This window comes from Vicugna pacos, chromosome 19 (assembly GCF_048564905.1).
Source record: "Vicugna pacos chromosome 19, VicPac4, whole genome shotgun sequence".
Lineage (NCBI taxonomy): Eukaryota > Metazoa > Chordata > Mammalia > Artiodactyla > Camelidae > Vicugna > Vicugna pacos.
Window position 1 is genome coordinate 8,348,267 of NC_133005.1, and position 25,059 is coordinate 8,373,325.

At 38.8% G+C, this 25,059-nt stretch overlaps 1 protein-coding gene across 5 annotated transcripts in view; it reads left to right on the forward strand.

Annotated features, from left to right (window-relative positions):
- The window catches only part of TASP1 (taspase 1), a 257,097-nt gene that overhangs the window by 124,251 nt on the left and 107,787 nt on the right, over positions 1–25,059 (forward strand). For all 5 annotated transcript variants that reach the window (XR_012061608.1, XM_072943776.1, XM_072943775.1 and 2 more), the window contains one exon: positions 11,889–11,999. Coding sequence is in view for 4 of the 5 variants with exons in the window: in XM_072943776.1 (XP_072799877.1) it covers positions 11,889–11,999 (111 nt within the window). In the remaining variant the exon portion in view is untranslated. The remainder of the gene's footprint in view (positions 1–11,888; positions 12,000–25,059) is intronic.

Consider the following 25,059-nt stretch of genomic DNA (forward strand, 5'->3'; position numbering starts at 1 on the left):
TGCACTGGAATTTGACACAACATTGTAAAATGATTATAAACCAATAAACATATTGTTTTCTGTAAAAAAAAAATGTTATCAGACCAAATGACCTTTTTCATGTATTGCTGCTAATAATGTCTGATAAATACATCTACATGAACTTATCAGAAATTGTATTTGACTCAAAGCAAAGTCGTCTGTTTGAGCTGGAAGAAGTCTTCTTTCAATGTAAAGTTTTCTGAGCCATTTTCCTTCACCTGCAAATGGCTCTGTTTATAGATTATAAGAATGTATTTGGCCCCAGATATCCATTGGTGGATGAATGGACAAGCAAAATGTGGTATATACATATGGTGGAATATTATTCAGCCTTAAGAAGGAAGGAAATTCTGAAACATGCTACAGTATGGATGAGCCTTGAGGCCATTGTATTCAGCAAATTAAGTTAGTCACAACAGGACAAAAGTGTATGATTCCACTTATATGAGGTACCACATAGAAATGGAAAGTAGAATGGTGGTTGCCAGGGTTAGAGGGCAGGAGGGATGGGGAATTGAATGGGTACAGAGTTTCAGTTTGGAAAGATGAAAAAGTTCTGGAGATGGATGGTGGTGGTGGTTGTACCACAATGCAAATAAAAATGCCAGTGAATTGTATGCTTAAAATGATTAAATGATAAGTTTCATGTTATGTAAGTATTTTACCAAAATAAAGAAGAAAAGAATGCATTTGGGCTTAAAAAAGAGAACTCAGTTACAGTCCCTATACAGATAGTTTTTGTTTTCTTTTGTTTTTTATCTCATGTAACGAGAGGCCTCAAAAGAGACGGGCTGGTTGTGCTACCCAGCAGTGCTGTCTGGTCCTGGGTCTGCCCTCCGTCTCCTCCCTTCCTCTGTGGTCAGGCCTTCTTGCTTGTGCATGTCACCCCGTGGTTGCAGGATACCTGCTGTGCCTTGATTAGCTGTGCAGATGCAGGCATGGGAAGTTGCATTTAGTCAGATGTTGCTGAGACATTTAACGTAGCGCTCCCTGAACATCCACTGCTCCTCCATATTTCACAGCCCTGTTGCAGTTGTCTGAGCCCATATGGCTGTTTCTGGCCAGTGGACTAGAGTGGACATGGTATGTGTAACTTCCAGGCTAAAGCTGTAAAATGGCCCTGGGTAGCCCATTGGCTCTCTTGGTGGGGAAACGATCCAGGAGGTGCATTTATAGATAGTGGCGCTTCCATCACCCTAGGCTTGTTCCTGAGTGGCTTTGGAGCACAATCCCTGGTGATCCAGATACAGCTTATAACATTAAAGAGAATTTATATTTTTGTTGTATTAAGCCACTGAGATTTGGGGGTTGTTTGTTTTTACAGCTTTGTGTACTTGTTCTGACTGATACTCCAGTGTGGGCTTTTGCCAGATAAGTTTGATGAAGTGAGCAAAACATGGAGGCTTTCAGGATGGGTGTACGTTGATGAAGCATGGAATTCAGTTGGATAAGGAAGAAAGTGAGGGCCTAAGTGGAGTGAGGGATAGTTAAAAAGCAGCAAAATTAATGGGTGGCACTTTTTGATGAGGTGGAGAGAATGTTGGAATAGGAGTGCTCAAAAGATGAGCTGGATACAGCCTCTCCAGCATTTGTCATTTGTGGATTTTTGAATGACGGCCATTCTGACTGGTGTGAGGTGATACCTCATTGTAGTTTTGATTTGCATTTCTCTGATAATTAGTGATATTGAGCATTTTTTCATGTGCTTTTTGATCATTTGTATGTCTTCCTTGGAGAATTGCTTGTTTAGGTCTTCTGCCCATTTTTGGATTGGGTTGTTTATTTTTTTCTTATTGAGTCATATGAGCTGCTTATATATTCTGGAGATCAAGCCTTTGTTGGTTTCTCTTGCAAAAATTTTCTCCCATTCCGTAGGTTTTCTTCTTGTTTTACTTCTGGTTTCCCTTGCTGTGCAGAAGCTTGTAAGTTTCATTAGGTCCCATTTGTTTATTCTTGCTTTTATTTCTTCTAGGAGAAACTTTTTGAAATGTATGTCAGATAATGTTTTGCCTATGTTTTCCTCTAGGAGGTTTATTGTATCTTGTCTTATGTTTAAGTCTTTAATCCATTTTGAGTTGATTTTTGTATATGGTGTAAGGGAGTGTTCTAGCTTCATTGTATTACATGCTGCTGTCCAGTTTTCCCAACACCATTTGCTGAAGAGACTGTCTTTATTCCATTGTATATTCTTGCCTCCTTTGTCGAAGATGAGTTGACCAAAAGTTTGTGGGTTCATTTATGGGCTCTCTATTCTGTTCCATTGGTCTATATGTCTGTTTTGGTACCAATACCATGCTGTCTTGATGACTGTAGCTCTATACTATTGTCTGAAGTCTGGGAGAGTTATTCCTCCAGCCTCTTTCTTTCTCTTCAGTAATGCTTTAACAATTCTAGGTCTTTGATGGTTCCATATAAATTTTATTATGATTTGTTCTAGTTCTGTGAAATATGTCCTGGGTAATTGGATAGGAATTGCATTAAATGTGTAGATTGCCTTGGGCAGTGTGACCACTTTAACAATATTGATTCTTCCAATCCAGGAGCATGGAATATCTTTCCATTTTTTAAAATCTTCTTTAATTTCCTTCATCAATGGTTTATAGTTTTCTGTGTATAATTCTTTCACCTCCTTGGTTAGATTTATTCCGATATTTTATTACTTTGGGTGCTATTTTAAAGGGGATTGTTTCTTTACTTTCTTTTTCTGTTGATTCATCGTTAGTGTAAAGAAATGCAACTGATTTTTGAATGTTAATTTTATAACCTGCTACCTTGCTGAATTCTTCAATCAGCTCTACTAGCTTTTGTGTGGACCTTTTAGGGTTTTCTATATATAGTAACATGTCATCAGCATATAATGACACTTTTACCTCTTCTTTTCCAATTTGGATCCCTTTTATTTCTTTCTCTTGCCTAACTGCTGTGGCTAGGACTTCCAGGACTATGTTGAATAGGAGGGGTGATAGTGGGACTCCTTGTCTTGTCCCAGATTTTAGTGGGAAGCTTTTGAGTTTTTCACCGTTGAGTACTATGCTGGCTGTAGGTTTGTCATATATAGCTTTTATTATGTTGAGATATGTTCCCTGTATACCCACTTTGGTGAGAGCTTTTATCATAAATGGATGTTGAACCCTCCTACACTGCTGGTGGGAATGCAGTTTGGTGCAGCCACTGTGGAAAACAGTATGGAGATTCCTCAAAAGACTAGGAATAGACTTACCATATGACCCAGGAATCCCACTCCTGGGCTTGTATCCAGAAGGAAATCTACTTCAGGATGACACCTGCACCCCAATGTTCATAGCAGCACTATTTACAATAGCCAAAACATGGAAACAGCCTAAATGTCCATCAACAGGTGACTGGATAAAGAAGAGGTGGTATATTTATACAATGGAATACTACTCAGCCATAAAAACCGACAACATAATGCCATTTGCAGCAACATGGATGCTCCTAGAGAATGTCATTCTAAGTGAAGTAAGCCAGAAAGAGACAGAAAAATACCATATGGGATCGCTCATATGTGGAATCTAAAAAAGAAAAACAAAAACATACAAACAAACAAAAACAAAGCATAAATACAGAACAGAAATAGACTCATGGACAGAGAATACAGACTTGTGGTTACCAGAGGGGTAGAGGGTGGGAAGGGATAGACTGGGATTTCAAAATTTTAGAATAGATAAACAAGATTACACTGTATAGCACAGGGAAATATACACAAAATGTTATGATAAATCACAGAGAAAAAAATGTGACAATGAGTGTGTATATGTCCATGAATGACTGAAAAATTGTGCTGAACACTGGAATTTGACACAACATTGTAAAATGATTATAGATCAATAAAAAATGTTAAAAAAATGAGCTGGATAGATAGGAGTAGAATGATGGCAGTGAGACTATGGAGGCGTTAATGTTGCTGATTATGACATAGTCATGGGAATGAATTTACAAGGTAATGTGGGTAATTTGAAGAGAGGATATCAGAAAATCTAGAAGCCAAGGTGTTGGGATCATTATCTAGGTAAATATTAAATTCAGCAAGAATTATGACAAGGTGTAGTGTTGGGCAGAGCAGAAGTAAGCTTGGAGCTTAAATCTTAAAGGAATGAGTGTGTAAGTTTGAAACTTTTTATATTCAACTCATTCTAAAATGGTAGTTTAACTGACTCAAGGTTGACAAGTTTTTTTTTTCTGTTTGTTTATTGCCTTAGCATCTTTAAGATACTAATCTTCTGATGTCTTCTATTGCTTGAGAATATATAACTTGCCAGTTAAACTTATAAATTAAAAAATTTTGTAGATGATCTTCTTTTTCTTTATAGTTAGTTTTTAATGTTTTCCCTTTGTCTTTAGAGTTTCACATGGTACACCTAAGGATGGATTTGTTTTTTATTCATCTTCTTTGGAACTCTGTATCCATCTTCTCTTTAAAGATTTCCGTACAACTTACATTCTGGAAGCTCTTACTTATTATTTCTTCCCCTGTTCTTTCTCTTCTCTTTCAAAATGCCTGTTAATATGTTGGATGTTCTCATTTTACATTTCAGATTTCTTAACTCCTCATTTTTCATCTCTTGATCATTCTAGTTTGTTTTTAAGTGTTTTTCCATGGATATGTATTCTAATTGTCTCTCTTGCCTTGAGTTTTAAATAATTCTTTTTAATTTGAAAAGCTTTATTTGATTCCTTGAAAAAATCTGCACACCTCTCCCAACCTCCAGCTGCCAGATTGCCCTGGTTTTAAAAATTATGATCTCCCTTTTTATCTTTGTTCTATTACACGGCTAGTCAAACTATGATCTGTGGGCAGATCTGGCCTGTGGTTGATATTTGCATGCCCCATGAGGAAAGAATGATTTTTAGTTTTTTAAAGGGTTGTTACAAAAATAAAAGAGTGTTTGACAGAGATCAGGTGTAGCCTGCAAAGCCTAAAATGTTTATCTTTCTTTTTCTTTTTACAGAAAATGTTTGTCAGCCTCTGTTCTGTTATCACCACTTCTTGGTTTGGTAACCCCTCTGTGTTTTGCATCTACTCATTCTGCGTTATAAGCATGTGTGTGGTGCGTGTGCGTGTGCGTGGTTTGGAATGTTCAGTGTGGGTTGTGAAAGGTTGAGGATCGCTTCTAAGAGAGGAACTATGTTATAATTCTGATGTCTTAGGTGTGGGGCATATTGGAGTCTCACCGATAGGAAGCACACTAGGAAAGTGAGCTGGGGCTGGGCCAGGGGTTGGGATTAATGGTAGAAGACCTGGCCATGGAGATTGGCTGGCTCTCAGCAGGCTGTGGAATGTCTAGGGTTTCTGCTGAGTACAGGGTTCCAAACCAAATCCCCAAGGTTGGTCTATACAGCACACAGTCAAGGCCCTGGCACCTGGACTGGCCAGAATGACAGTTAACTGAATATTCAGTGGCCAACCAGAGGTCCAGCACCTTTGGGGAGATCTGACAACATGCAGCAGCTCCTCTCCCAACTACTGTGTACTCTGGGTCTAGCACAAGTAGGTGCTCAGTGACAGTCTGGTGAATGAATGGATGGGGGAAAAAGTGAAAATCAAGTTCATATTTTAGGGACTGATAAACACCAGCAGGTATCTGCTGAAAACCTTTGTCCTAGACTCCTAACTAGTAGGAAGAATCTGGAGAGATACCTCTAGTGGTGGTTTTGTAGATGCCCTGGAGATTTTCTATGTAAACAATTGTATCATCTGCAGATAGGAGCAGTTCTGCTTTTTCCTTCCTGGCCTTTATGCCTTTTATTTCTTTTTCTTGAATTAGTGCAATGGATCAAACTTCCAGAACATTGTTGAATAAAAATGATAAAAACAGACATCATTGCCTTGTTCCTGAACGTATGAAGAAAAAATTCAGTAGAAGTTCGTTATTTCCAGAAATTAGTGATTGAACTTAGAGGCTTTATCAAATTGAAGTGTAATTTTTTTGGTATTGGGCAAGACTACCAAAGTATAATTTTATTGAGACATCATGTCTGGTTGTATGTTTTTGTAATATTAGAAGCCATTGATGACTGTTACCTATATCAGTTATTACATTATAGGTTACAAATGGTTATATTCTAATTTTGTTAACTTCTTCTTCATTCATTAGCTTCTATGGAGAACATTTTCCTTCATGAACTTTTTGGTGACCCTGCTATGTGGTTCCTATAGGAAGGACAGAGAAATGCTTGATTGTTTTCTTTCATTTATCCTTTTCAGAATAGTGAATTAGTTCCATAGCATTTTCCAAAGGTGACAAATGCTTTTTAAAACATAAGTTGTGAATTCACTATGTGTTTCCATCCACCTAGTTGTCATTGATGCTAAATAAGTGTGTACTTTTCTAAGTTCTTTTTAAAATTTTTCATTTTTATTAAGTAGAATGGTTACAGTTTGACTGCACATTTACAATATATCACATGTAAACACACATGTACAATATACTGCACCTATTTTAAAAAATTTACATATGTGTACTGTTCATTGTTTCTAAGAATGTTTAGAGCTTTAACTTTTTAAACTTACATAGTTATCAAAGAAATAAAGCCAACCACAAAATAAGAATTAATTTAAAAAGATACACGTACCCTACTATTAACAGAAACATTATTTATAATTGCCAAGATATGGAAGCATCTTAACTGCACATCAAGAGATGAATGGATAAAGAAGATGCAGCATATATATGCAATGGAATACAACTCACCCACAAGAGAGAAGAGTATTTTGCCATTTGCAGCCCTTCATTCACTGTTTTTTTCACTTCAAAAACCAGAGTTTTATAACTGGCATAAACATTTCCATTGCATCAAAAAGAACAAAATACCTAGAAATAAACTTAACCAAGGAGGTTACCTATACTCTGAAAACTGTAAAACACTGATGAAGGAAGTTGAAGATGATACAAAGAATTAGAAAGATATCTTGTGTTCTTGGATTGGAAGAATCAACATTATCACATTAGCCCTACTACCCAAAGAAACCCACAGATCCAATGTGACTCCTGTCAAAATATTCACGACATTCTTCATAGAACTAGAACAATTTCAAAATTTATATGGAACCATAAAAGGCCCCAAACTGCCAAAGCAATCTTTTGTAGATCTTTATTTTTTTATTTTCTTTCTTCTTTTTGTTCTCTTTTCTTATGGTTCGGTGACTAGAGAAATTCCTTCAAGTTTTGTTGTAAAACTGGTTTGGTGGTGCTGAATTCTTTTAGCTTTAGTTTATCTGTGAAGCTTTTGATTTCTCCATCAAATTGGAATGAGAGCCTTGCTGGATAGAGTATTCTTGGTTGTGTTTTTCCCTCTCATCACTTTTAATATATCTTGCCCACTCCCTTCTGGCCTGTAGAATTTCTGCTGAAAAATCAGCTAATAACCTTATGTGAGTTCTCTTGTATATTATTTGTTGCTTTTCTCTTGCTAATTTTAATATTTTCTCCTTATCCTAAATTTTTGTCAATTTGATGACTGTGTGCCTTGGTATATTCCTCTTTGGGTTGATCCTGTGTGGTACTCCCTGTGCTTCCTGGACTTGGTTGACCGTTTTCCTTTCTTAAGTTAGGGAAGTTTTCAGTTATTATCTCTTCAAAAATTTTCTCATGTCCTTTCTCTCTCCCTTCTCTTTCTGGAACCCCTATAATGTGAATATTAGTGCACTTCATGTTGTCCCAGAGTTCTCATACTTCTTCACTTCTTATCCTCACTTACTTATCCTCACTTCTTTTCGTTCTTTTTTCTTTTTTGTGTTCTGCAGTAGTGATTTCCACTAATCTGTCTTCTAGCTCATTGATCCGTTCTTTTGCCTCATTTAATCTGTTCTTGTTTCCTTCTAGTGTATTGTTCATTTCAGTGGTTTTATTCTTCATCTCTGTTTGGTTATTCTTTATATTTTCCAACTTTTTGTTAAAAACTTCACTCAGTGCATCTCTACTCCTCTTGAGTTCTCTGAACATCTTCATCATCATTACTTTAAACTCTCAGATAAAATGCTTATCTCTTCATCACTTATTTCTTCTTCTGGGATTTTATCTTGTGCCTTGGTCTGGGAGATATTCTTCTACCACCTCATATTGTCAATCTTTGTATTTGTATTTTTGGGTAGGTTAATTACATTTCTTGACCTTGGAGAGGTGGCCCTCTGTGTGAGAGGTCCTTTGCATCCCAGCAGTACACTCCTGTCTTGTCACCCAAGGTCCAGGGTCCAGGCAGTCCCATTGTAGACTCTGGCCTGTGTTTGTGGATTCCTTCCACAGACTTTGGGATTGTTGTTTTCTTATTTCTGGTTTCTGCTCCCTGGTGGATGAAGTTGGACTAGAGGCTTATGCAGGTTTCCTGGCAGTAGGAGTTGGTGCCTGCCCACTGCTGGGTGAAGCTTGGTCCTGGACCTCTGGTGGGTGGGGTCATGTCTAGAGGCATTTTTGGCTCAGTAGGTCTGCTGATGGGTGGGGCTGTGTTCCCACCCAGTATGTTGTTTGATCTGAGGCTTCCCTACAGGCTGTTGGGTGGAGCTAGGTCTAATGCTAATGATCCAATCAAGATGACAGCCTCCAGGAAAGCTCATGTAGATGAACACTCCTAGAATGCCTACCACCAGCTTTTACATCCTCTGGGTGAGCCTCAGCTGTCCCTTATGTCCCCAGGAGACCTTCCAAAACCAGCAGGTAGGCCTGGTCCAAGCTCCTATGAAATCACTGCCTCTGCCCTTGGACCTGACGCATGAGAGATTCTGTGTATGCTTCCCAAGTGAAAGAAGTCTCTGTTTCCTTCAGTCCCGTGGGGCTCCTGGAGTTGAGTCCCACTGGCCTTCAAAACCAGATGTCCTGGGGTCACCTCCTCCTCCCAATGCCAGAACCCTGGGCTGGAGAGCCTGACATGGTGCTTAGAGCTCACACTCCTGTGGGAGGGACTCTGCGACTTAATTATTCTTCAGCTTGTGGATCACTCACCTGGGGGGTATGGGGCATGATTATATCATGAGCACTCCCCTCCTACTGTCCTACTGTGGTTCCCTTTTTATGTTTCCAGTTGAAGGAGAATTTTTTTGCTAGGTTCCAGTCCTTTTTTTGTTCGTTGTTTAGCAGTCAGTTGTGGTTTCCTTGTAGTCACAAGGAGAGGCAAACTCGTGATCCTTACACTCTGCCATCTTGAGCAGAAATCTAAGTGGTTTTAGAGATTGTTATTTATCACTTTTCCTCTAGGTTTGTTGTTAGGTCTTCATTCTTTGTACAATCCACATTTCTGCTAAAATCTCAGAATGTACACACACTCTTGCTTGTAGGATTAAGGACAAAAGGAGGATGTACTGGAAGAATTATTTCTAGTATCTACGAATAAAGAATGGAACTGTTTGCCTCTGAATTACACTTCAGCTGTATGGCAGCATATTCTAAGAAACCTTGGAATTTTGTGGACAAAACCACAGAAGTCAAAATTTTCTTTGATTGGAACCTGTAGAAGAACAAACCTTTGGTGTCAAGAATCTTATGTTGAAGGTGATATACGTCAAATAGAAGTCATAATTTTTTAAGTTTCTTGTTTAAAAAAAATCAATCATTGGAAAACTCTACATATTCCTGTGTAACAACAGAGGAAAAAAATCTCTCTGACACATACTATGTGTTTTTGATGTAATGTTAACTTCATGTGGTTTAGCTATTTGACTTGAGGCATGTGTACATAACCTTCTGAACACCCATTTAACTTGTAATATGCCAATTTCCTAACAATTATTATTGTTCTAAAGTATAACATTTCACTGTTCAACATCAAATATGTACACAAAGGGAATTAAAATTTATGGAGTTTCATGAGCTTAGCACAGTGTCTCTACATAGTAAATGTCAAAAATGGTTTCTTTTCTATTAGCTTCATTTTAATTTTTCCCTGATTATAAAAATAATATTGTAAAAAATTAAAAAAATTAGACACCATCATAGTCCTGCCCACAAAGTTACACATTAAATTGCACATCTAGATCTTTGTCTAAGGATAGATACTCACAAAGAGATATTTAGATCTTGAAAGATATTTACATTTACTTTACAAAAAATACAGGAAAGTTATTTCTGGCAAAAAATAAATGATTAGAAAAAACCTTTGACAGGTTGAATGGTTTGTATTTTTGGCAGTGAGTGTATAAGGTATGTGCATACATAATATACATATGTATGTGTGTGTGCATATGTGCATGGTTATCTGGAGGGCAGAGAAAGTGAGGGAGAGAGGGGAGAGAGGAGCTGTACATATGAAGAGAAAATTTCTCAAATGAATGGCACCAACATTATTGAACAATTACAGATAATATGTTTAAGGGAGATTTGCTCTTAGTGCCTAATGACTGTCACAGTATATACTACCCAAACAGAGACTGCATGTTGTATCAGTTTGTGTTGGTTTTGGCTTCCTGTATTTAAGATTTTTTTAGACATTATTTAAAAGAAGTTGTTTATTTCATAATCTTAGTCCACATTTCTTTTTGATTGCTGAGATCCTCCCTTCTCCATTTTCCATTTACCAATGTAGTGTGCCTGTGTGTGCGTGCATGTGTGCATGTGTGTGCGTGCATGCGTGTGCATGTTTATACCTGCATGCAGATTCATGATGTGAAAAAAACGTTATCTTGTCCTTGGTCCCCTTGGAGAATCTGAGTGGACTCTGGAGATGCTCCTTCTTTCTCTGTGATTTTTTGATCTATAGAGTTGAGCCTTACTTCTTTAGTCTCAACAGATGCTTAGATCATTTGATACCTTTCACCTATTACATGAATTAGCGGAGGGCTCGATTTTCTAATAAAGTAGTAGAACGTCTTTTGTAGGAATCTTCTTTTTTTAAGAGATGGGAAGCGGAAGTTCAGTTGGGGGAGGAATCATTTTTAATGGAAAAAGGTTTTATATAAAAGATACCAAAGTCTACATATCTACTGTTCTTGTTTGGGTACAAGGACACTGACCTTTTTGTTAATTAAATTGATTTTATATATAAAAAGCATTTCAAGTGGCATTTAGTATTTTTTAAAATGGGCATACTTCTCCAATGTTTATCAAAGTAGCTTTTTTTATATATTTTATATTTCTAGGAAAAAGTCAAGCTCTTTCTTCAGAAATCTTTTATGTGAACTTATCAGCCTACAAATTAAATTTCCCTTGTCTCTACTGTTGCGGCAGTTTCTACTCTAAGCAGGTAGAACTGCAGTGGAATTCTAGGCAGTGCCTCCCCCCACTCCATGCGTGCCCTTCCTCCCTGTGGCTGAAAGGTCCCAGTTCACCTCAGAGGGTTAAAATGCACTCTTTCTTTAGAACTACAGAGAGTATATGTAAATTAAGAAGGTGAGAAATGTGCTATTTTATTAAGTCCACTTTGCATTTGCTGGTGTATGGTGGGCATTGAGGTGGAGAGTAGGTGGGGGAGGTTGAGGTTGCCCCTGGCTGCCTAGATTTCTCCCACGCTCCCTCATGTGTGGGGTGCCAGAGAGAAAATGGGAGACTCAGGCCAATTGAATGTAAACAAATAAAGACATTCTTAACAGTTTTTGGTAGTTAGCCATCAATGAAAATGAGACAGAACCCTAGGCGATTCCTAGGCAGGGAATCTAAATTCCTGTATTATGTGAATTATTCCTATGAAAGGGGGGGTTCCCTTTTATTTTTCTTTGTGTCCTTCGTGTTTCTTTAGTTTCTGCCAAATCTTGTTACTAAAATTAGTAGATTGTCCTTAGAAATCATTTCATCCATCACTGAATTATTCTCCGGCATAACTACCTCTTAAGTGGCGCATAACGGTGTTTTAATGCTAGTAATTCAAGAAGGATGTTTAGTACTGCCTTTCCTCAACTGCTGTTGGTTTCCTTGTATTTCCAGGATGTGGGGAGCATCTTGTGCGCACCATACTGGCTAGAGAATGTTCACATGCTTTACAAGCTGAAGATGCTCACCAAGCTCTGCTGGAGACTATGCAAAACAAGTTTATCAGTAAGTATAATGTTTAGAAAATTACTTCCTTTGAAGTCGAGATTGTTTCACTGAGCTGTAAGTTTCGTGAGTCAGGTACCATATTCATATTGCTAGGCCTAGGTCCAGGGCCTGGCATAGACTTAGACCCTCAATTAATATTGGCTGTGAAAAGAAAGAAATATAGCTACTATAAATAGCTACTCAAAATAGCTACTATGGCATGCAGTTTACCATTATAATTAATCGAATGCCTAAGTTGTGAGACATGGTCCGGGATTAGAGTGATACACAGTAGAATAAAATTCTACTAAAAAAATCAAGGGACACCCTCCTCTAAAAGTTTTTTTGTAACACAGTTTCACTCTTTTTTTAAAAGTCAGTGTTGTCTTTATGAATCTAGTGCTGCCACGTACGTTGTATAGGGTTGAGTTGGGATCCTGCTGGGTTCCGTTTGCCAAACCACGTAACCTGCTGTGAGGCTGCATCTGCTTGGAGGAAGGGGTGCCTTTTCTAATCTCTAGAAAGATTTTGTGTAGCCCAGCAGTGGCTCTGTACAAAATCGTTACTTGGGGTTAAAACAATTTGACTTAGTCTGATTTTTCCCATCATTTAACATTGAGCTTATCACTGTGGAAAGACTTGTGAAGTTGTATAGGAAATACAAAGCACAGTGGAAAAGGGTAATAAGCCATGAACACATTAACTAGGAAAGGAGTATCCCAGGGTTAATCTGGGGGGTAGCTCCACTTAGAGAATTAAGACAGAATATGATAGGGTGCTAATTATGTGGTGAGGACGACGCAGACAAAAGTGTAGGAGAAAGTCACCCGAAAAGGACTCGTGGATGACAGGCCCCTGGAACTGGCCCCAGAAGACCCGGGGAGGAGGGGAGGGAAGGAGCACAGACCTGACAGTGGGGCTAGGCACGGTGAGGGCTAGACGCCTGTGCATCTTACCTGAGGGAAGTGGGAAGTGGGCAGGGCTGTCTTGGCCAGGTGGGGCCAGGGCACAGGGGGCCTTAAAATCTCACCGTAGGAGTTCATATTTGGTCTGATAGGAAAGAAAGAACCTTTATGTGTTCCTAAGTTGATAAATAAAATGATGCTTTAGGGGAGGGTTTACAGAGCAGATCTAAGGTTGTCCAAGCCCATGTCTGTGGGAGAGAGCTTGGAGGCTGGGAATGATGGGTGATGGAGAGGAAATGATGATTTTGAGGGAGGCATCAGTGGAGAAAGTAGAAATATTGATAGATTTTGCTACTGGAGAATGTGGCCCTCTTTGTCCAGTCAGGAGGTAGAAGCTATACGTAAGGTTAACCAGGGGAAATTTAATATAAGGAATCGTTAACTAATGAAAGAGTGACTGTAAGCTATAGGGAAACTCTCTGTGGTGCTCTGGAGCTGAGAGAGAGTCTCCAGGGAAGGACATACTTGGAAAGGGTTCAGACCTTGTTGGGGAAGGTGTGGTCTGGCCACCAGGTTGCAGAGAAGTTCACTGGTTTGGCCAGGCTGGGACTGGCCTGGAGTTGCTGACAAACAGTAGCCTACCCTCTGGAGTGCAGTGTGTACCTGTCTTTTGAGTGGTAGTATGTTTGATAACTCTGACCTTCTGCAGCAATAAGGGATTTTTTAAAAAGTAATTTTACACTATGATTAAATAATTTGTTTTTCTATATTTTTTTTCTGAAGCAGTCTTATTAAAGTGAAGATTTTTTCCTGCTTTTTTTTTTTTTGCCATTTGAAACAAACTCTAAAATGACCTTAAATGCAGGGTTCTTTAAAAACTCTGTTTTTGATAAATGAGACTTTAATGTGATAGAATGGAGTAAAATTGAAAGACATTTTGAAGATTAAAATGTTGTTTCCACTTGTATTACCATCATGTCAAGATCCAGAGCTTTGGTTTGACTTAATATAGGAAGCATAAAACAGAATAACCAATTCGTGCGTTTTTTTTTTTAAAAAACCACTGTTCGTGTAACATACAAAACCCATAAAAATGGGTACTGTAAAAATAGTGCCTTAATAATACTTCATGCTAACCAGCTGATTATAGACTGAATGCTTAGTTAAGTAGGGAAGAGAAATAAATAGATTTCCTTTTCAGTTGTGCTTTTTAAATCACACACACACACACACACGATTCAAATGTGACTTTTCCTATTCATGGTTATTTTTGAACGAACTTGGTTTCATGAATTATTCTTTTTTCATGCAAACTGTGGCTGCACATGTGGTATGTGGACTTCGGGGTGGCATTATAGCTTCCTTCTCAGTTCTCAGCAAGTAATATCACAGTACATTTTTTAGTTGGTTTGACTCTCTACTAAATATAATGGCTGATGAAATGTTATCTGTAAAAGTCAAATTTCCCTTGTCTTCTCTTTGCATTTCTAAGCTAAGTTGTTGGTGTCATCAGCCTGCAGTCTGTGTGACTGTTATTGAAAAACTCTACATGGTGTATAGTAGTATGATTTTTAAAAAGTGGTTTTTGCTCTATGTTTGTTTTATTCCTTTGGGGAATGTTCTTACGCTCTTACTGACATCATAGGTTTACTGTCGAGGGCTGAATGCCATCAACAATAGAGACTGAAGGGTCTCTAAGTCCACTCATGCTTTTCTGCCAACTTGAGAAGTTATGTTTGATAAATATTTTCTTTTAATGACCAGGTTCTTAGCTAAAACCCTGATAATTCATGAGCATTACCTTCACAGGAGGAACAATAGTACATCGTCATTACACACTTTAACCTCTTATCTGAGGTCATCGATTATGTTTCATGAGTTTCTTTATAATTTAGAAAACTTAAAAACATACTGTTCTCTTCACCAGTACATTTTTGGATTTTTACAAGACTTTTCTCCATATTCTGTATGTTTCTTTTTTTTTTTTTAAACACTAAAATCATTCCTAAGAGAACTATTTGTTTTCTAGTCAAAAATCAAACATGTTTCTCCTTCATTATTATAAGCATTGTGATATATGGCCTATTGTACACATATGTCCAAATTGCTAAATAAAGAAAATAATAAATTAGGCATTCCCCAAAGCATTATTCATTACTAATTCTGGGGCCCAAGGCTTTTTTTTTCCAATTCTATAATTCTATTCTTTTCCTTTTCTCCAAGGTTTTTATACCTTGAGAATTTTTAACATCTTTTTATTTAAATATTCGTTAAAAGTCATGTATGTACTTTGCTGGCTACTATTAAAGAGTTGCAAGTAAACACAGCAGAGCAGCCTTGTTATCAAGGAACTTGCCTTTTAGGAGAAGGAAAAAGGCAGATGTGCCATCAGTGAAATCCAAGATGCAGTATGTTTCATATTAAAGTTCAGGAAGTACAGGGACTTCCCTTCCTGGCAATTTCATGAAATGGAGATCCTGGAGCCTTTGCAAATAATCTAACAATTCTGGACAAAATACTCATGGCAAGATCACACTTACAAATGAATGAGGGAGAATTTTTGCTTAAGAGAGCCTTAGATACATGAAGCTGCCAGGGGCTTGACAGAAGAAAAAGAAGATCCTTCCTGAAGCAAGATTCTTTCAACTCCAGATCTCGAAGAAGAGCTCAAATATTAATTCAAAATAAAAGCTTAAATTAAAATAAAACACACATAAAGGAGAGCCACCATGAGAGAAAATATATCAACAGAAATTTTAACCAGACCACCAAAATCTTTAGATACTAGAATCACTAGGTAGAAAATATGCAATAAGTATGTTTTAGACATTGATTTTTTAAGTAGGTATAATCATTTTGGAAAATGTTTACCATTATCATGACGAGTAGAACATGTGTGTGCCCCACAAGCCAGGAATTCTAGTCCTAACTATGTGTGCGTGCCCTAGATTTCACGCACAAGAATACCTACAGCATTGTTTTTTCTTAACAGCAAAAAATAGAAACCACTGTAATGTCCATCCGTGGGAGAGTACTAGGTGGCAGTGAAAGCGGGTGGACTGCAGTGACACACATCAATCTGGATGAACCTTCAAATCATAATGCTAAGTTAGAAATACAGTTTGTGAAGGACTTCAGTCAGTGTTCCCACCATTAATACAACTTTGCAAAACCATACACTAATTATACATGTGCATATGGCAAGACATTATTAAAAAGTAATTCAGGGTAGTGGTTTCCTCTGGGAGGGAAGACCTGACAAGTCTCAACAGTACTGAGGGCTAGTGTTGGGTTTTTCTAGTTGTTTGGTGGATTAATGGACACATGCTCCATTCATATGCTTAATAAATTATATGTTACATACATTATTTCTATGTTTTATGAAAAAATTCCTAATTAAATGGAGTTTAAAAGAAGCAGAGGAAGAGGTGTCTGGTTGATCAAGGAGAGTGTCTTGAATGAGGTACTGTCAGGAGGGAAAATCTTGGACTGATTTTGTGAACAGCAAGTGATGTGGTTTAACAAGTGAACAGAGTGCATTAGGGAGAGTGGTGTAATTATAAGTGGAAAAAAACCCAAACCCCAAACTGGACTTACTGTAAGGCTTTGGCTAGTGTTACACTAGGATGTGGGATAGATTGGAGGAGGGAGATCCTGTAGGTGAAGCTACTAATTTGAAGCCATGACAATTGGAGAAGCGCAACTAGAGTGGATGGAAAGGAGAGTCAGGTGCCAGAGACTCTCAAGGGCAGAATCTTTGAGATTCTTGACAGATGATTAAAGGGACAGATGCAGTGAAAGAGGCATCAAAGTAACTAGAGTTTTGATTCTCCTGGACTTGGAATCTCAATGCCAATAAGAGATAAGAATGTCACGTATGAAACACTGGACATGTAGAGAGAATGAGCTTGATTTTGACCATGTTGGCATAGAGGTGTTTGCAGACATGACAGTTAGTTGGCTGTATGGGCCTGGAGTTTGAGAGGGAAGTTGAGACCTTGAGCTTGTCCTCAGAATTTATGGTGTCTTTCACAGAATTGGTGGTCCAGCTGAAGAGACCACATTTGCTTGCATGTCATCTCCTCAAAGAGGTCTTTCCTAACCACCCTACCTAAAATTTTAACTTCTCTTTCTCTCCTCCTACTCTGGTTTGTGTTTCTTCTTAAGCACTTGATTTATTCTGTACCTTTTTGTTTACTATTGTCTCTTTCCCTTCAGGATGTCATAAACTATGAGAGCAGAGATTTTGATTCTTATTTTCCCCCATTGCTGTTTTCCCCAGTGACTAGAAGAGTGTCTCGCAAATAAAATATATGTGGAATGAATGACTGAATGAATGAATGACAAAGTGTAAACCTTAAAAGATGTCTGTCTTCAGGGTGGGTGGAAAGATTACCTTGTGAAGAGACAAAAAAGAGAGAGAGAAAAGATGCAACTGAGGAAACCAACGATGAAGGAATCTTTTGAGATAAGCAAGGAGATGCCATGCATTTAGAGATGTGAATGAATATCAAGAGAAAACTTTTAGATTTAGGCATTAGGAGGGTTTGAATCAACTCTCAAGCGTGTGGAGTGGCAAGGTTAAGAAAAGAACTTCACTCAGCAGCTCAGGGGGAAAGAGGACCAGAAATGATGACAGCCTTTCAGCCAAGGTCCTTGGTGACCAGCTAGACAGTTTAGAGTTCCCTGATGACTGGTGTCCACAGCTTTGCATGCAAACTGTATACCAATAGTGCACCAACTTATCGAAGAATAATACTTAGTCTTTCACCTTTTTTCTTCTTTACCTGGAATATATTTCATGGAGGGTCACAAAGTTGCAAAGTCAGTCATATTTTTCTTCCCATGTGACATAAGATACATATATAGAATCCCAGAATATTTTTAAGTGTATTAAAGTTTTACGAATCAGAATAAATTTAAGTGAGTGGGTAGAATGGAAATAAAAGGAAAAAAAAAAGAAAGATAACAAATGACTACAAGGATGATAATCATTTTAGAAATGAATGTGATTTCCCAAGGGCCTTCAGAAATGTTCTTGAGGAAGCTAATGGCAGAACTGAATGCTTTTTGCTTGTCTCTCTCTGGGGAGTTGTGGTGAGCTCTGAAATACCTCTTAGAGTGGCATCTTTTTATTTTTTTAATAGAGACTTAAGAAATAATCTTGTATCTTATTTAAAGCAAGACACAGAAAGCTTGTGCAGGAAGGCTGGGCGGTTGTAGAGTAGGAAGAGTGATTAGTTAGAGTGTACTCAGTGGAACTGTTGAAAGTAGTAAGAATTTGAGACATTATTTCTTTCGTTCAGCTAGAATAAATGGTTAAAACTCCCATTTATTGGCCTGAGTAATCATCATTTGAAAATAAATAGTTCATCTGCTTGTTAATGGAGTAGCACATAAATTTGGTTCTTCAGTGCATATTGAGTTTCAGAAACAGAATCATCGCAATTCCCAAGAAACCCAGAAGTTGCCTTCTGTGACGTGGCTGATGCACTGTCCAGAAGGAGAGTCCTCGGGTGAGGCTGAGCCCTCCTGTCCTGGGCCGCTCAGTCGTGTTTCTCTTCTTCCTCTTACAAATAAGAAAAAAAGAACAACTTGTGATTATATTAAATCACTAACAGAGTTGATCAGTAGCAGATCAGCAAAATGGGCTTATCAGAAAAAGTGGAAGTGGGTAGCTGGTGGTGGAAGTGTGGCTTTGTAGGGCTTTGTGCATTCACAGCCCAAGTTGGTTTTCTTCCTGTGGCCTGGGTTTCCTGTTTACAAATAGCTCTAGCCTTCTCTTAGAGCCTGGAAATCCTGTTTATTTTGGACACTTGGAGCTTTTTAAATAGCAGAGGATGATTGTGTCAACAGCAAATGTGTTCTTACTCAATCAAGCCTTTTGGGAAACAAAGAAAAAGGCCATTTAAATTAGCTACCAAATTTTGATAACTGGAAATAATTTGGTAATATTATTTGGTTGGAAAGCAAGTAATAAGCATAATACTAAAAAATGTAGAAACAAAACAAAACAACTCTGTAAACAGTTGTCACATTACTTTAAAAAGAACCATAGTTTTGTTGCTGGTCTGTTTAATTTCAAAGGTGGCCAGATTTAGGGACCATGGACTTGATTATAAAGGTTGGTGCCATCGCAGAATTAGGAGCTGCCAAGCTATTGACAATAGGTACTTTATTTTAAATTTTATGTTAAAAGATGTTTATGAAGTATTCAAGTATAATTAAAACCACTCACAGAATTTGTTTTCATCCCATGCAGAAAAAAAAGAAAAAAAAATAAAGACCTTTGTTTCCATATTAGAATCTTTGTTTCCTCATAAGGGTACTGATTAGGTGATCAAAAAGGCTTTTGTCTGTTTCTGTAGTTGTGAGCATGTGGAGAAAACCACTAATATTAGTTACAGTAAACTCAGAGCACTTAATTATAATGTTGCAAGAAGGAAAGGAAAATTAAATCATATGAAGCTGAAGGCTGAGTTGTACGTATATTGACTGATTAGCTTGAATAGGGCTTAAGTTGCATTTGGTGGATGTGGGTAAATAAGTAAATCCATAATTATTATAACGTTCATAATAGATTTTAGAATTGTTTTTATGGTTGTGAATTTGTTTTCCCTCGTTGTAACCTAATTTTTCCAAAGCCACCAGCTATTTGATAGTAACTATGATTTTTGAGCCTGTGAAAACCACATATTCATGAGGGAAGAATAGAGTGCATGTAAACAACACTATTCTTAACCTTTCGTGAATGTGGCGAAACCCAGTCTGTTCGTTAGCATTAATCGTGGGCAGCTCAGGCTGAGGGCTTCTCACCTGGTCCATCCGAGGCTCAGTGACGCAGGATTTTCCATTCACCTCGCTTCTGGGTTGATTTTGGTTTCAGATGGGGTAAGCTTAGAGTATCTTCTCTTTTTGTTTTAAGTAGAAGATTTACATTTATTTAAAAGATTTAAATCAAGTAGCAGGCTTCATTATTTGAATTTGTGATTAAGAATTTTGTAATTGTATTTTTTGGGTAAATTTGGAATGCGTTGCTGTTAGTCTGTGTGTGCATGTGTATGTGTTTTAGAGGTTTTTTTTTTTTAAGGTCAAAAACAATCCTGCTTGTCTTCTTTCCCTTCTTTCCTTTTTTCCCGCTGTAAAATATAATATTCCGAAGAGCTTCTTGTTCTATTATGTAACTATTTAGGTACAGAGATGCAAAAGAAGTGGCTATTTTATAAATACAGACACCTGTATTTAAAGAATCCAAACCAAATACCAAATGACCGACAACCAATACAAATGATATAGGTTGAAATTAACTCCCTTTGGTTGAATGATTTTCAAGCAACACTTTAAGCAAAAACATTTGGGAGTGATAAGACTTTGATTTAAAAAAATGCTTTTTAAGACAATTGGAGAACTTTTAATAGATTAAATGATAATATTTATTATTTATAAATGTTATTTATAAATATTAAAATTTTTATAAACATTTGTCTTATTAATTAGAATTATTATTAATGCTCTTAGACATGGTAATATTATTGTGGTTAGGGAAGAAAATGTCCTTGTTCTTAGGAAGTGTCTTCTGCAGTATTTAGGATAAGGGGTTATAATTTTGCACATATTCAAATGGCTCAGAAAAAAGTATTTGTGAAGGCAGTGCCTTTGCACGCTAGGCTAGTGGTGACTCCATAAGGTGACTGGCTTTCTTTGTAGGAAAGCTTATGATAGAAATAGCAAATCTTTGAGACTTAAGTTATAACTAACCTGTTTACTGTTTAACAAAGCTGAGGGAACAGAACTGGTTGGTGGATCCTGATAAATTAATTAAAATTATAACATAGTCCATTAAACAAATGAAAAGGTATCTTAGGAGAAATGAACAGAAAATAAATGTGTGTAACTTTTGGATGTGCATTTATTTGACAGGAGGATTACATTTTAATAGGGAAGCACAAAAATGTAAATGTGTGACTAGTAGGTTAATGTTTTATTTTTGAATTTATGTAAAGCCCTCAGTATTTCCACTTCTCAGCTTATGCATCCAGTCTAAAACTTATTATATTGCCACATTTAAAAATACTCTCAAAGCAGGCAATAGAGAATATAAGCTGTCAGGGTCACACTTTATCACGGCTATATGCCAGCTGTTGCTCCCTATCAGAGTAATACGCAGAGTGGCACACACCGTGGGCTGGCTTGTCCTGCAGTCGTTCTCAGCTTCCTTTGCCCTTCCGTGCCTCTCCTACATAGACTGTAAAAATTATTTACATTTTTATTAAGACTCCTTTACATTTAGGAATAGCCATATAACATGGGTCAAGCCAATAAGACACAAGCCAGAGTCTGCTTGAGGGTTTCTGGGAGAGCCTTTTATCTTCTTGATAAAAAGGGCTGGCATCACCCCTTTTCCCTTCTTCCTGTCCTGAATGTGAGTGTGATGCCTGGAGTAAAAGCAACTATCTTGTAGCCATGAGGGAATGGATAAGAGAATCATAGAAATCATGGCCTTTACACTGTAAACCTGCTGCTGCAAATGCAAAGGCCACTTTCCTCCAAACTACTTGTTCAATGGGAAAAGTAAACCCTAAGTTGTTTTAAGTCGCAGCAGGTCTGGGTTCCTGTTAGTTGTTGCTGAATACACTCTATGTCTGTGACATGGAGAGTGCGTTGAAAATCTGGCCGCTCATTTATTTTCAAACTATATTTTATGCGTGTGTGTGTGTGTGAACAACCACATCCATCCATCCTTACATACTTAAATGACGGTGGTGCCCTTGTTTGAATGACTTGGAACCTAAGGTCATGTGTCAACCTCCTGACCTGCTTCTAGTTAGAAAGCTATGCCTTCAAGCCACATCTCCTAATCTCCTGGGGGTACTCACCAAAAAAGTGCTGTGTGTGTACACGTGCGTGTACACACTTCAACACTCCTCTTCCCATGTCTTCTGGTATCAGAACCCCTTTTTCCTGGGAGGAATCGTTCAGACCCCAGCTGAATGGGGCTGGCTCATCTATCATGCCACAGGGGTGAGTGTGTATCCCAGTCTAAGTTGATCAGCATAGTCATCCTTCTGGCTGTGGTGGTTGGTTCCAGGATGAGCACGGTATCCAAGTCAGGCCAATGAGAGTCCTCCCTTGGGCTTTTCTGCCAAAGCTCTTGGAGAACCAACTCTTTGCAGCTTAGGCTGCAACTGATAGGATCAGCAGTGTGGCTCCATGTCCGACTCTAGGTAAAATCCCCAGAATTCCTAGTTGTTTGAGCCTGAGATATGATCTTTTTTGGGTGGGAGCAAGGCTTGCTTAATTCACATACTGTCTGCTCTGTATGCAGTAGCATATTGTGGCTTTTATTCTGTCTTTGAGAGCGGACTGGCAGGGAGAAGGACTACCGAAGGCCCAGGATCAGGTCAAATCTCTGTTCTGCCTCTTCTGGCTTTTACGATCTTGGATGATTCATTTGCTTTCTTTAAAAGCTACTTATAGCAGCTTAACCAAAGATTTGTTTTCTCTCTTTAAAAGTCTCTCTTTAAAAGCCACTTATCATGGCTTAACCAGGGATTAATTTTTCCTCTCATTAAAAGACATTCAGAGGACCTGGGCACCAGCTCCACCAGGTCTTCTGTGTTCCTGCCTCCCCTCCTCCTACTCGGCCATCCTTAGAGGGTGGCGCTCATTGCTCCCTGGGGTTGCATTTGCGTTTCAAACAGGAAGAGGGGGAAGGGTGAAGAGCAAGAAGAGTGTGCCTCCTGTGAATGCTTCTTACAGGACTTTTCCTAAAAGGCCCTTCATTCGACTTCTCTTCGTGACTTCCTGTCCAGAACCATGTCCCACGGTCACTTCTAGCTACAGAGAGACTGAGAGATAGTTTCTGAGCTGGGTACATCGCTGTCCCCTCAGTAAAATCAGAGGGGAGGATGGATACTGGATATGCATCCCCTGTCTGCCGCGGGGGTTGGGTTAGATGATCCTGGGTCTCGATGGCCCTTTCTAGCCCTAGAAGTTATGAGCTGTTACAGCTTCTGGGAGAACTGGTGATTCAGGCCTTAATGCTCAGTGCAGCAGATCCAGTAACCCAGCGCAGGGTGTGGCAGACTGTAGTCCACAGGTCAAATCCTGCTAGCCATCAGATTTAAAAATTTTATTAAAACACAGCTCCACTGATTGGGTTACATACTGTCTATGACTGCTTTTACTTTACAGCAACCAAGCTGAATACTTGTGACATGGATTGGATGGCCTGCAAAGTTGAGAATACTTACTGTCTGGCTTTTTGCAGAAATAGTTTGCCAGTCCCTGGCCGAGACGATCCAGAAGAGCCCTTCCATCTTGGTAGTTACAAAAACATGCATCTATTTATTCATTCAATAAGTATTAGCATACGCTACATTTCAGGCACTAGACCAGGCACTCGGGGTACAGAAATGAACAAAACAAAGCCCATATCCTCGTAGAACTTACATTTTATCAAGTTAGGCAGACAGTAAATAAATAGGTAAAACTTACCTTCTGTCATACGGTAATAAGAGCTACAGAGAAAAATGAAGTAGGAAGGGTGGATAGTAAGTGCAGAAGAGGAACTTGCAGTTTTTAAAGAGATATTTGAACAAAAATCCAAAGGAAGAGGAACAGAGCCATGTGGCCAATGGAGGGAAGAACATTTCCAGAACAGCATGTGCAGAGGAGGTTGCATTGTGTCTGGAGAGACTGAGAAACAGCAGGGAGGCCTGAGCAGAGTGAGCAAGGAAAAGAATGGTGGGGGGTGAGCTCAAAGAAGTGGCTCCAGCCACCATGTTAGGACTCATAAGTCACTGTAAGCTGGGAGCCATGGAGAGTTTTGAGAAGAGGCATAGCATGACCTGACTTACATTTTAACCTGGTCATTCTGACTCCAGTGCTGACAATGGACTGTGGGGGGCAGTAGTGGAATCTGGGAGACCAGTTGGCTAAATCAAGCTGGATCTGATAGTGGCTTAGACTAGAGTGGTGGTGGTGGGAGGGAAAGATGTGGTTGGATTCTGGTAGTTCTCAAAGGTACAGCTAACGTGATTTGCTGATTGGTTGATACTGGGTGAGGGATAAAGAGAGTCAGGAATGGCTTGGTTTTTGGCCTGGGAAACTGAAGGAATGGTATTTCTGTTTCTTGATGTGGGGGAACCTCCAGAAAGATTAAGTCTTGAGGGAAAAGACCAGGAGTTTCAGGTGATGCTTACTGAATGCACAGGAGCAGAGTTAATTAGGCAGCTGTATATTTAAGTCTCTAATTCAGCAGGAAGGCCTGGGCTAAAGTAAATTAGAGAATTAAGAGTGTGCAGATGACGTTTTAAAGTCCTGAACTGTATGAGATCATCAGAGGAATGAATGTAGATAAGAGAAGGTGATGAATGGCTCTGTAATATTCCAAAATTAAGGTCAAGGATTTGCAGAGGGACCAGCAGTGAGACTGAGGAGGAGCAGCTGATGCTCTTCCTGGAAAAAGTCTGGGAGTTTGTGAAATCCGGGAAGGCAAGTAAAGTGCTTTCTCAGCAAAGAGCGGTCAGTAGGTTAAATGCTGTTGACAAGTTGTCAGTAAGATGAGGACCAGGGGGTGAACCTCTGACATTAGCACCCTGTGGAGGTTGCGGATGACCTTGGAAGGAGGGTTTGGATGCAGTGACAGGGATAGAAATCCCAATTTAAACGGGTAAGGAAAGAGAATGAGAGGAAAGTAATAGGAGACAGTGAGCATAGACATATCTTTCAAGGAGCCTTTCTTTTCTTAAAAGGAAGAAGAGGATGAGGAAACAGCTGGAGACGAAAGTGGATTTTATTTTGTCTGAATAGGAGACAAAGGATATGTTTACTTTTCTATGTAGGAGAATTTAAGAGTAAGTGACTTAGGTGAGTGATCCAGGAGAGAGACAAATGAGTGCTGTGTGTGTTTGCTGAGGGGTGAAGGTGGGAAATGGATCACCGTCTTGAGGTCCTCGAGTGAGCGAGAAGGAATGGGCCTGTGAACGGGCAGAGATGATGACCTGGAAGGAGCAATGAGCAGTTTTATCTGCAGTAACCGGAAGGACGTCCACGTGCCCAAATCAAGACGGTGTCGTGGGAGCTTGATGAGGGTTCTCTCTGATTGCTCCTGTTTTTTCTCAGGGAATTAGGAAGCAGGTCAGCTGCAGATTTAGGCTGGAAAAGGAGAT